General features: G+C 39.3%; 3 protein-coding genes and 1 non-coding gene across 8 annotated transcripts; 2 read left to right on the top strand and 2 right to left on the bottom strand.

The window, feature by feature from the left end:
- Positions 1 to 132: 132 nt before the first annotated feature.
- AT2G38030 lies at positions 133 to 205 on the bottom strand. Its single transcript has one exon. It is a non-coding gene; the product is annotated as a tRNA-Glu (tRNA).
- A 9-nt stretch (positions 206 to 214) lies between these two features.
- AT2G38025 (Cysteine proteinases superfamily protein) lies at positions 215 to 2064 on the top strand. 2 transcript variants are annotated; one of them, NM_179959.4, is made up of 8 exons: positions 215 to 354; positions 433 to 598; positions 690 to 774; positions 854 to 917; positions 1153 to 1258; positions 1354 to 1408; positions 1477 to 1530; positions 1634 to 2064. In NM_179959.4, exons 1-8 carry the CDS (start codon positions 330 to 332, stop codon positions 1781 to 1783), a joined length of 705 nt encoding a protein of 234 aa, NP_850290.1. In that variant the 5' UTR covers positions 215 to 329; the 3' UTR covers positions 1784 to 2064. The 2 variants fall into 2 exon arrangements, with proteins under 2 accessions (NP_850290.1, NP_001325264.1); NM_001336685.1 differs by having other exon boundaries at positions 274 to 354; positions 433 to 774.
- Positions 2065 to 2310: 246 nt separating this feature from the next.
- Positions 2311 to 7114, top strand: VCL1 (vacuoleless1 (VCL1)). 2 transcript variants are annotated; one of them, NM_129359.4, is made up of 16 exons: positions 2311 to 2403; positions 2816 to 3674; positions 3790 to 4080; positions 4331 to 4470; positions 4539 to 4644; positions 4726 to 4818; positions 4931 to 5020; positions 5116 to 5229; positions 5363 to 5470; positions 5572 to 5645; positions 5719 to 5773; positions 5882 to 6063; positions 6144 to 6273; positions 6356 to 6458; positions 6575 to 6672; positions 6775 to 7114. In NM_129359.4, the coding sequence occupies exons 2-16, from the start codon at positions 2832 to 2834 to the stop codon at positions 6922 to 6924; spliced, it is 2577 nt and encodes an 858-aa protein (NP_565879.1). In that variant the 5' UTR covers positions 2311 to 2403; positions 2816 to 2831; the 3' UTR covers positions 6925 to 7114. The 2 variants fall into 2 exon arrangements, with proteins under 2 accessions (NP_565879.1, NP_001078020.1); NM_001084551.1 differs by having other exon boundaries at positions 2312 to 2403; positions 6575 to 7063.
- On the bottom strand, positions 7091 to 10467 carry AT2G38010 (Neutral/alkaline non-lysosomal ceramidase; the record flags this gene model as incomplete). Of its 3 annotated transcripts, none has more annotated exons than NM_129358.3 (9): positions 7091 to 7703; positions 7794 to 7963; positions 8053 to 8116; positions 8208 to 8333; positions 8415 to 8685; positions 8768 to 9016; positions 9122 to 9455; positions 9545 to 9753; positions 9859 to 10160. In NM_129358.3, the coding sequence occupies 9 exons, from the start codon at positions 10158 to 10160 to the stop codon at positions 7155 to 7157; spliced, it is 2274 nt and encodes a 757-aa protein (NP_181337.2). The 3 variants fall into 3 exon arrangements, with proteins under 3 accessions (NP_181337.2, NP_973628.1, NP_001324325.1); NM_001336684.1 differs by having other exon boundaries at positions 7155 to 7703; positions 8768 to 9020; positions 9126 to 9455; positions 9859 to 10377; NM_201899.2 differs by having other exon boundaries at positions 8768 to 9455; positions 9859 to 10467.
- Positions 10468 to 10503: the final 36 nt, after the last annotated feature.

The raw sequence follows: 10503 nt of genomic DNA, 5'->3' as shown, positions 1-10503 counted from the left end.
CGTGTGAGATTAACACCTATCACTTATTTGGATATGTTCCGGTGGATTTGGTGGGGTTAGGTTATATGTGACGGTGTCGTTTAATGGATTAATCGGACGGCCGACAAAAAAAAAGAAAAACTATTAAAAAAACTCCGTTGCCGGGACTCGAACCCGGGTCTCTCGGGTGAGAGCCGAGTATCCTAACCAGCTAGACTACAACGGATTTGTGTTATCGTAGAGTTATTTAACTATTTAACTTATTACACATTCATGGCTACATTTCTGAGTCTTCTTCCTTGCTTCTTCAAGTCAAAATTCGAATTCCTCCCTTATCTCCGTCCCCTGCAATGGAGCTCAAATCTTCTTCCAACAGTAAGTACTTCATTGCTCTGCACCCTTATTGCTTTGTTCTCGTTTAATTTCTAACACTATCATTCATTAATATCGCAGATAACATTCTAGAGCAGCTGAGAAATGGCTTCGCTAGATTCGAGCTTGTTTCTTCTCCTACTGCTTCTGTGTCAGATTCAATATCTTCCACTTCACTCCCTGCTTCATTCATAAGCACAACGAAGGGAAATAGTTATGTGTTCTTCGCCAGAATCAATTCCTCGATGTGTGTTTTCTCGTTTATTGAATTCAACAATCGAGTCTCTGATAAAACCCTTTACGCTAATCTGCGAATTGATTCTTATATTCATCTCTAGGAATCGGTCTCCTGCAGCGAAAAAGGTTGAGAAGTATGCTGTGGATAGAGTTAAAGGGGATGGGAGATGTCTGTTTCGAGCATTGGTAATGTAGTTTCTGTTATTTTTATGTGTTCTTGTTGGGGTTTCCTGAATAAAAGATGTGATTTTTCAATGTAAATTAGGTGAAAGGAATGGCCTTTAATAAGGGTATTACTCTTAACCCCCAACGAGAGAGAGATGATGCAGGTAACTATATATTTGATCATATAGCCTTGTTTTGATTTTTGTTGTGTGTTTTTGAAATCTAAGAGATTGAACTGTGTTAAGCTTGCTGAGATTGGGGAATCAAAACTGGATTTTGTTTCATTCTGTTAGCCTTTTTGGTGGAAAAATGTTTTGTGGTTTCTCTGGTCTATACATTTGAATGTTTATCTCTTGTTCATCATGTTTTTGTGTGGCAAAACTTGCCTTTGTTTCACAGATGAGTTACGAATGGCTGTGAAAGAGGTTATATGCAATGACCCCAAGGAAAGGGAGAAGTACAAAGAAGCTTTAGTGGCTATCACTGTGGATGAGTCTCTGAAACGGTGAGTCATAACTCATAAGAATTCATTCACACTCATTACCACTTTTCAGCTAAATGGCATTGTTTTTCCTTATCACGTTAAGCATTTTTCTTCAGCTTTTGCCAGCGGATTGGAAGACACGATTTCTGGGGAGGAGAGTCCGAGCTGCTAGTGAGTTTCCTGCATTTAAAACTGCCATCATAGAGAAATGATCTAATGTCAGTGTTTTGCTTCAACAGGTTCTCTCCAAGCTATGTAAACAGCCTATCATCGTCTACATACCTGAGCACGAGGTAAACGCCCTTTGAATTTGAGTCTTATGTAAGCAAGACTAGGTGTTTCTTTTGTTCTAGTAACTGTATTCAGAACTTGAGTTATTTGGTATTGTTTATCTAGCATGGAAGAGGAGGAGGGTATGGGCCGGGTTTTATACCGATTCAAGAGTATGGAAGTGAATTTCGAGGAGGCTGGGGAAAGGGGAAGACAAACAAGAATGTTGTTAGGCTTCTTTACAGTGGTAGAAACCACTATGATTTGCTTCGTTGACCAAATTTTTTTTTTTTGCCTCTGCCGTTGACATTTATTGATATGGTCAGAGAAATTGAAATTTTTTACCCATTAGTGTATGTGTATCACATAAGGAGTGCTTTGGGAGACAAAGTTACTGAAAGTTCTGTCAATGACCTTAAACTCTAAGATGGATTTATTAACATTGTTGGACAGCTATGAAGGTTTTACCTTAACTTTAAGGTTTTGGCCAAATCAAAAGGCAAAGTTCGGTATTTATATGGTTAATCCGACAATGTGTAATAATTGTTTGTTCTCAACACAATGTGTATTATCTTCTTCGAATTTTTGTTTGTTTCATTATGAAATTTGATTTTTTTTGAAACATCCACACATTATTTTTTTGAAAAAAATAACCCATAGTTTAAAAAAAAATAATTATACATGTATCATTAAAATAATTGTTCCAAATTAATGTAAAATCCATAAAATATGGTATTTATCAAAAAGAATAAAAAAGTATATTTTCTGAAAAAGGTAATTAATTTGAAGAAAATAGGATCGTGGCTTGCTTGATGTTTCGTCTTCGCTCCGATCTCCAAACTCCTTCGTCCGGTCGATAAATTCGTACCTTGCTCGATTCTCCTCTTTGACCAAACGTAAGTTTTCTTATTGATCGATGTTTATCAAATATTACTCCTTTAACGACGTTCTCAAAATCGATTAAAGTAATGAGATTGATGAACTTTGATTGCTCCAGTTTCATTGTAGAGCCTTTACCTAGATTAGTCTTCATATAAATTGTGTAGTTATAGATTGGGAATTGAAAAAATTCAGCTTAGTTTCGAGTTTGATCGCAGCTAACGTAATTTCTAGGGTCAAATTTGCGATTTTTAGATGATTTTTTAAGTGTGATTTTGTGTCCATCAGCTTAAAAGAGTTCTCTTTTAGCAATTCATTGCTACTTTCTAGCCATGGATGATGTTTTGGGGGCTTATTACTCCTTTAGATATGTGTTTCTTTGTTTTCATAACCAAATCAATGATCCTGGCTCTTTTGATTATTCTGCAGGTCCTGACGAAATAAGATGGCAAACGTGTCTGTTGCTGCGGAATGGCAGCTTCTCTATGATCGATATTATAGGAAGCCTGAGATATACCAAATGAAATGGAAACATGTAGATTTGAGTCGTAACAAGGTGGCGTGTGCTTCGTTTGGTGGGCCAATTGCAGTTATTCGAGATGACTCGAAGATTGTCCAACTATATGCTGAATCTGCTCTAAGAAAGCTCCGCATCTTTAACTCAGCAGGTATACTTCTCTCTGAGACGGTTTGGAAGCATCCCGGGGGACGTCTGATCGGAATGTCCTGGTCAGATGATCAGACACTAATTTGCATTGTCCAAGATGGAACCATTTATCGTTACAACATCCACGCTGAGCTCATTGAGCCCAATATGTCTATGGGCCAGGAGTGCTTTGAGCAGAATGTGGTGGAGTGTGTCTTCTGGGGAAATGGTGTTGTCTGCTTGACAGAAGGAGGGCAGTTGATCTGTATTTTCGATTTCAAGACAATGAAGCCTTCTAAGTTGCCTGATGTGCCGGGGTTAGCAGAAGATGATCTGCTTCAGCCAATCTGCTTGACTGTGAGGGAACCTAAGTACACGATGTCTGGGATTGCTGAGGTGTTGGTAGCAGTTGGCGATGATATTTTTGTTGTGGAGGAGGACATGGTTCAAACTATTAGGTTTGATGAGCCTAGTGTTGATGACTCTGAGATGCAGAATGATGATTCTGGGAATTTGATTGGAGTGGTCCAGAAGATGATTGTATCACCTAATGGAAAATTTCTAACACTCTTCACTCATGATGGCCGGATTGTTGTTGTTGACATGGAAACAAAACAAATTGCTATTGACTACTCTTGTGAGGTATGCATCATTGCCTCTTTAGATGCTTGGTTCTTTGTAATAGACTGTATAATAAACATTGCTTGTCGTTCTGTAGTATGGTGACTTAACTGTGTCTTTTATCCTACTTTTCTAGTCAGCCCTTCCTCCGCAGCAAATGGCTTGGTGTGGAATGGATAGTGTGCTGCTATATTGGGATGAGGATTTAATGATGGTGGGTCCTGTAGGAGACCCAGTTCACTATTTCTATGATGAACCTATAATTCTTATCCCAGAATGCGATGGAGTGAGAATATTATCTAACACGAATCTTGAATTTCTGCAAAGAGTACCTGATTCTACTGAGTCAATCTTTAAGATTGGAAGCACATCACCTGCAGCTTTGCTATATGATGCTTTGGATCATTTTGACAGGCGAAGTGCTAAGGTGGGTTTATTATTGTACACAACAGCAAAAAGCATATGCATCTTAATGGTGTTCTGTGGCAGATGTTGTGCATTATGATGTGAATCCTTCATAGTCAAGCTTTAGTGTCTCAGTTCTTCCTGCTGTTGCTAATATTGTAACAATATGGTGTTCTTACTGAAAAAAAAATGGAATGAATTGAGAATAATATTTTATACTTACTATTCCTAGATCTGGGGTGATGAAGTTGATTTGCTCTTCTTTCTGTTAGGCAGATGAAAATTTGAGATTAATTCGTTCATCACTGTCGGAGGCTGTTGAATCCTGTATTGATGCCGCTGGACATGAATTTGATGTAACTCGTCAGAGGGCTCTGTTACGAGCGGCAAGTTATGGACAAGCTTTCTGCAGGTTAGTCTTAAAAAAATTGACTTTCAGTAATTTAATTTCTGAGACTAACGCTCGGTGAGCTGCAACAGCAATTTTCAGCGTGAACGTGTCCAAGAGACTTGTAGAACGTTACGGGTTTTAAATGCGGTTCGTGATCCTGCTATTGGCATACCTCTTAGCATTCAGCAGTACAAGGTTTTTGCAGTTTATATGATTGTGTCTATAAAGAAACGTTTGCAGCTATCCTTTTCCTCATGAAATTTATTTGGTGTGCAGTTACTGACACCAGTGGTTTTGATTAGTCGCCTTATTAATGCTAATTGTCACCTTCTTGCTCTGCGGATATCTGAGTACTTAGATATGAATAAAGTAAGTCAGAGGTTACCATATTCGTCCCTGTAACGCATTCCTCTATCTCCAATATAAATTTTCCTGTGTAGCTTTAGGGTGAATATAATTTTCTATTTTTGGCGTTATATAGGAAGTGGTGATAATGCATTGGGCATGTGCAAAGATAACTGCTTCACCATCAACTCCAGATTCTCATCTTCTTGAAATTTTACTTGATAAGGTTCAAATTCTAGTATATATAAGTCTTTGCAAGATATATATATTGAGATTGAGGAAATTCGTGGACTTAGAAGGATTGATGTCATTGAATTTCAGCTCCAACTATGCAAAGGAATATCGTATGCTGCAGTGGCCACTCATGCTGATAACTGTGGCCGTCGAAAGTTAGCTGCAATGCTAGTTGAACATGAACCACGCTCCACGAAACAGGTTTGTCTATCTAAGATGACTACCTTTCGTTGGAGTTCTTTATGCAGAAGTAAAAGACATTCATGTTTTCGGGGTAATAATTTGTGTAAGAACTTAGTTTCACATGTTTCGTGATCACTTTCTGTAATTCTAGGTACCTCTTTTATTAAGCATTGGGGAGGAAGACACTGCTTTAGTGAAAGCAACTGAGAGTGGTGACACTGACCTGGTTTATCTGGTCATATTTCATATATGGCAAAAGGTATATGACTGTTTTTTAGTGATGTTAAAACTTTAACTATAAATCTGTATGTTGTGCTAACAAACAAGAACTATCTGATTTCAACTTGTGGGGTTGACCAGAGGCCTCCTTTGGAATTCTTTGCGATGATCCAAGGAAGAGTTTTGGCACGTGATCTATTTGTAGCTTATGCACGGTATGAAAATCTTCTATCTACCTTGCTTGATATATGCGAAACTTTGTTGCTTATGAAAACTTTCCTGTTGTAGGTGTCATAAGCATGAATTTCTGAAGGATTTCTTCTTATCTACGGGCCAGATTCATGTACGTTTCATGATCACGTTTTTCCTGTAAACGCTGAAGTTGACCATCAAATAATACTGTTCGTGTACATAAACTGCTGTTAAGCTTGGATTCTTTTGGTTGCTTCAGGAGGTAGCTTTTCTTTTATGGAAAGAATCATGGGATATGGGGAAAAACCCAATGGCTAGCAAAGGATCTCCATTGCACGGTCCGCGCATAAAACTAATAGAGAAGGCTAGAAACCTTTTCTCCCAAACAAAGGAACACACTTTCGAGTCTAAGGCTGCTGAGGAACATGCAAAACTCCTGAAGTAATAATTGCAAGCCAAAACTTGATTTTCAATGTTTCTTTGCTCTTCCTCTCATGATCTTTTTTGGTTACGTCCTTTAGGATACAACATGAGCTAGAAGCTAGTACGAAGCAGGCTATCTTTGTTGATTCAAGCATCAATGATACTATACGCACATGTATTGTCCTGGGTAATAACCGTGCTGCAATAAAAGTGAAGACAGAATTCAAGGTTCTAATTGGATTTTAACCCCTTCTGTGCAATGGATGACTGTAAGAACGCGATCTCACCACTGTACTGTTTGAATTTTCAGGTCAGTGATAAAAGATGGTATTGGCTTAAAGCATTTGCTCTCGCTACAATCAAAGACTGGGCAGCGCTTGAAAAGTTTTCGAAGGAAAAGAGACCACCAATGGGTAAGTTTATACAGCTCCTCTAATGATTACAATGTTCCCATCTGATGTTAAGACTTAGAGGGTAGGCACATTCATTTCTAGTTTTTCTCTTGTTTTAACTGCCATATATCGTGAAGGGTTTCGTCCATTTGTGGAGGCATGCATTGATGCAGATGAGAAAGCGGAAGCTCTAAAATACATCCCCAAACTGTCTGATCTTGTGGAAAGAGGCGAGGTATGTCCTGCATATAAAACATGTACTTGGATAATTGGATTAGATATGTATAAAATATATCGAAACCTTTTAGTGTGAGTTTTATGTTTTGTGGCATCTCAGGCTTATGCTCGTATTGGAATGGCAAAGGAAGCGGCTGATTGCGCAGCTCAGGCAAATGATGGAGGAGAATTGCTTGAGAGATTCAGGAAGACGTTTGTACAGAATGCTATTTTCGATACCTTGTTAATGCCTTTCCAAGGAGCCTCCTAGCTTAAAGTCCTCAAAGTTATAGCGAGATGAAGATTTTTGTTTGATTGTAACTAAAACTCACAAGAGAAGTGTGTAAAATTGTACAAGTGAGATAACTAAATGATGTGAGAAAAAGTGGAGTTGGTTCTCCAAGTTGTGTAAAACACCAATAGTGGCTTCTTCATTTCGTTGACAAATCGACTCAAATCTCTTTTCTTCTCTTTTTGTTTCATAAAGTATACAATAGTATGTCATACAACTACAAAGGCACTAGAAGAACCAGAGAAGCTACTAATGGATCCAAACAACGACTTAGAAGCTCCATAATGTCTTATTCTATAAACTCCGGCTACCGCAGATTCCGGTACCCTCCACTCAATCGTGGCTTGGCTCTCCGAACTCAGCTTTGCCGGTCTCGACCACTTGAACTTCAAACTGAAGTCATCGTCATCATACACCGGAGCCCATTTCCCTCCCTCACGCAGCGTCTCCACCACAGCGAATGATCCTTCAGTCATCAAATCATTTCGAGGACATCCTGACCAAAACGTTGCGTTAACTTGTTGACCTCTCCTGAACGTTGACTTTGGAGGTACATCAGCTTTGACGTCACCGAATTTGACTCCTAGAGGAGTTGAGTCTACAACCACAGGGGATAGTAAACTGATCTGTTTGTCTAAAAGGTCAGGAGGTTGCGGACCACGTGGGAGTGTTAGACCGTTAACTAAAGCTGTGGCTAGTTTCTTGAACTCTTGGATATAAGCAGTGAGTGTGTGTCGTCCGTATAACGTTGAGGCGCCCTGAAAAACACAAGTAAAGCTGTTAAGTTAAACACAGTAGCGTGACATATAGACAAAGCTGAATCAAGAAAGATAGTGTGTTTTACAAACCTCGTATCTTTGAACCTCGTACTCTTCGAAAGTGGCGATGTACTGAGAATAGGTGTTGGTGAGACCTGCGATTACGACATGCATGTTGTTGCTGAATTCCTTGGGGTCCGAAGAAATGAGAAAAGACTTGATAGCGTCACGGAGACGTCTTCCAGCCATTGTTGTGAACTCTGGATCCAAAAATAGATTCAAAAACTGAACAAAAGCAAACCGTAAAACCGAAGTTTTGAATAAGGAAGAGAGAGTCTTATTGATGTACCTCCGGGAACACTGAGGATGACTAATTGGCCAATGCGAAGTATCTGAATCGGAAGAATTGAAGGCTGCACAATTCATGCAATGAACTCTTAGTCAAAACAGTAAGATGTCAAATCTTGGATCAGTTATAAGGAAACAGAGAATGGAGCTACTCACCGCCCAGTCATATGGTTCTTTCATCTCACCAGTGTCAAGTAAAATGGGTTTTGGTTTTTGGCATTGGACCTGTTCTGGACCAGGAGTTCTTAACACATTCCTCACTAGTCTCCAAAACACATTACCCTTTACATAAGAAAGCACATTAGAGAATGATTCACAGAGATATAAAAAGAGGATGTATTGAAAAGCTTTTTGCTTAATTACCTGATCATCTCCTTGTTTGAAATCAAAAGCACCTGGACCATCAGTTGTTCCAGCAGCAAAACCAAACCCCATTGCAGCTGGACATGTCTTAACCGTCTCAGAGCCACCGCCTGCTTTAGGAACTGTGACATCAAGATTCGAGAAATCTAGATACGCATGTTGGTAACCAATTTTCCCCTGCAGCTTCTCTGTAGCTTTGTTAAAAAGTTCCACAGCCATTTTGAATTGCTTTTCTCCAATGATACGTGTACTCTCAAATTCATCAGGGTAGCTACAACAAAATGTACAAAAGATAGAATTAGATGCAGAGAAAAAACATAAGAAATCATGAAGCAGTAAACGTATATACATACCCCGGACCACGGCCATAGCACAACTCGTTCTGTCCATTGCAGGTACTGTGATTGAAATCACAAGGCAGTCCAGTGTCAATGCAAAAGGTACCAAGAGTATTTGGACTCACATCACCACAGTTTGATTGACAGAAGGCAGAGACAAATTTACGCTTCGAACCGTTTCTTACTCGGGTTTTAACATCAAGGGACTTATCCACAGAATGTCCTCTAGATGACTTATAAGTAGCCGCAATATCCAAAAGTCTACTCTCTGAAACAAAGTAAAACAAAACCATAACTTTCCACATCAGTCTCTCTGCAACTGCAATGTAGAGAATTGCTACATTAGGTAACTCAAGGAAAGGATATGACTCACGGTTTCTACTGAAATCAGAAACAATGGTTGATACTCTCCGAGGGATGTTTCTAGAGCTAACAGAATTCTTCTGTCCATTCTCAAACCAATCCTCCATAAACCGAGCTGCAGCGCCTTTGTTATCTCCACTAATCAACGAGTTAGTCCGACTCATGGAAGTCCCATGAGTAGCAAACCAGTTAAAACTACCAGTAGGTCCCAACTGAGAATCAACAAACTTAACAAGAGTCATTTCCTTATCAACATCATACTTATATTTACTCCTCTCAGCTGCAGGATTGTTCAGATAAGAACTCGGACTTCGATTCACACCAGCATCCAAAAGATCCCCTATTAACAAATCATCACACAAAATGGCTCAACAAACACAAGAACATCAATAAAGGAGATTGACAAAGAAAAGATTGTAACTTCTTTACCTTTGTTAACAAAAGCAGAACCAGGACGTAGGCTTTCGTGTGCTTGGACAATGCTTTGCTCAATGCCGTTAACAACAACGTCAAAAGATTGACGAACAAATCCAAGAGACGTCACAATATATGTGACGTATTGAAGATATCCTCCTGGTCCAGCATGTGTGTGAATTCCACTTATTGCTACATTCTTCTCTGTGTAAAGCTCACCATACCTATTGAACTTTTAAAAAATTAGCTATCCATTCTCATGGATTAATCACTGATTCCACTAACACTCTACTCAAAGATTAAATCTTTAGCTAATTAAATATTCATACCTTGCTTTGAGACGCTCAAGAACTTTGATTGTAACGATTTGAGAAGCCATACAAGCGTCGAGATTGACAAACACGACGCGGTTACCTTGAGGCTCAGCGACGATGAAGGCACGAGCTCGTAACCGGAAATGAATACCGGAAGCGATTTGATCTGAGTTTGCGTAGCCCATCATGTTGACATCAGCGGCAGGACCAGTGATGTCATAGCTTCCGACTCCGATTAAGTATGCATAAACCGTTCTTGAAAGAAGAAGAAGAAGAAGAAAGAGTATAAATTGAAACAATGGTAGTGAAACAGCCATGGTTGATTGAAGTGAGCTTGAGAAGGGAGAGTAAGAGAGATACGGATCTTAGAGAGGAGAATCAGAATCACACGAGAAGGAGAAGTGAGAGAGAGAGAGATAATCCGCCATGAAAGATTGAGAAAGAGCTAAAAAGCGTGAGTGGGGGAATTGAGGAAAATTCAAATGTGGACGCGAGTGGTTGTCGGTAGTTAGTGCTCTTGGCTTGTTGCTACCATTACCAAACCAAACTCTTGTTGTGTCTACTCATCAATTCACATTAAACCGCCCCATTGCATTCACATCCAATTTCTCTAACATTATTATATAACGAGATAAACAGAGCACTGAGCACCGATGCAAT

The sequence above is a fragment of the Arabidopsis thaliana genome, chromosome 2 (assembly GCF_000001735.4).
Source record: "Arabidopsis thaliana chromosome 2, partial sequence".
Lineage (NCBI taxonomy): Eukaryota > Viridiplantae > Streptophyta > Magnoliopsida > Brassicales > Brassicaceae > Arabidopsis > Arabidopsis thaliana.
The sequence above is the reverse complement of the archived record's forward strand: the minus strand, read 5'-3'. Positions and strand labels throughout refer to the sequence as shown.

Coding starts and splice junctions, on each gene's coding strand:
- AT2G38025 (NM_179959.4), top strand. CDS start 330: ATGGAGCTCAAATCTTCTTCCAACA. Junction 1,409..1,476: donor GAGGAGAGTCCGAGCTGCTA/GTGAGTTTCCTG, acceptor TTGCTTCAACAG/GTTCTCTCCAAGCTATGTAA. Junction 1,531..1,633: donor TCTACATACCTGAGCACGAG/GTAAACGCCCTT, acceptor TTGTTTATCTAG/CATGGAAGAGGAGGAGGGTA.
- VCL1 (NM_129359.4), top strand. CDS start 2,832: ATGGCAAACGTGTCTGTTGCTGCGGAATGGCAGCTTCTCTATGATCGA. Junction 6,274..6,355: donor AAGTGAAGACAGAATTCAAG/GTTCTAATTGGA, acceptor TTGAATTTTCAG/GTCAGTGATAAAAGATGGTA. Junction 6,459..6,574: donor GGAAAAGAGACCACCAATGG/GTAAGTTTATAC, acceptor TATATCGTGAAG/GGTTTCGTCCATTTGTGGAG.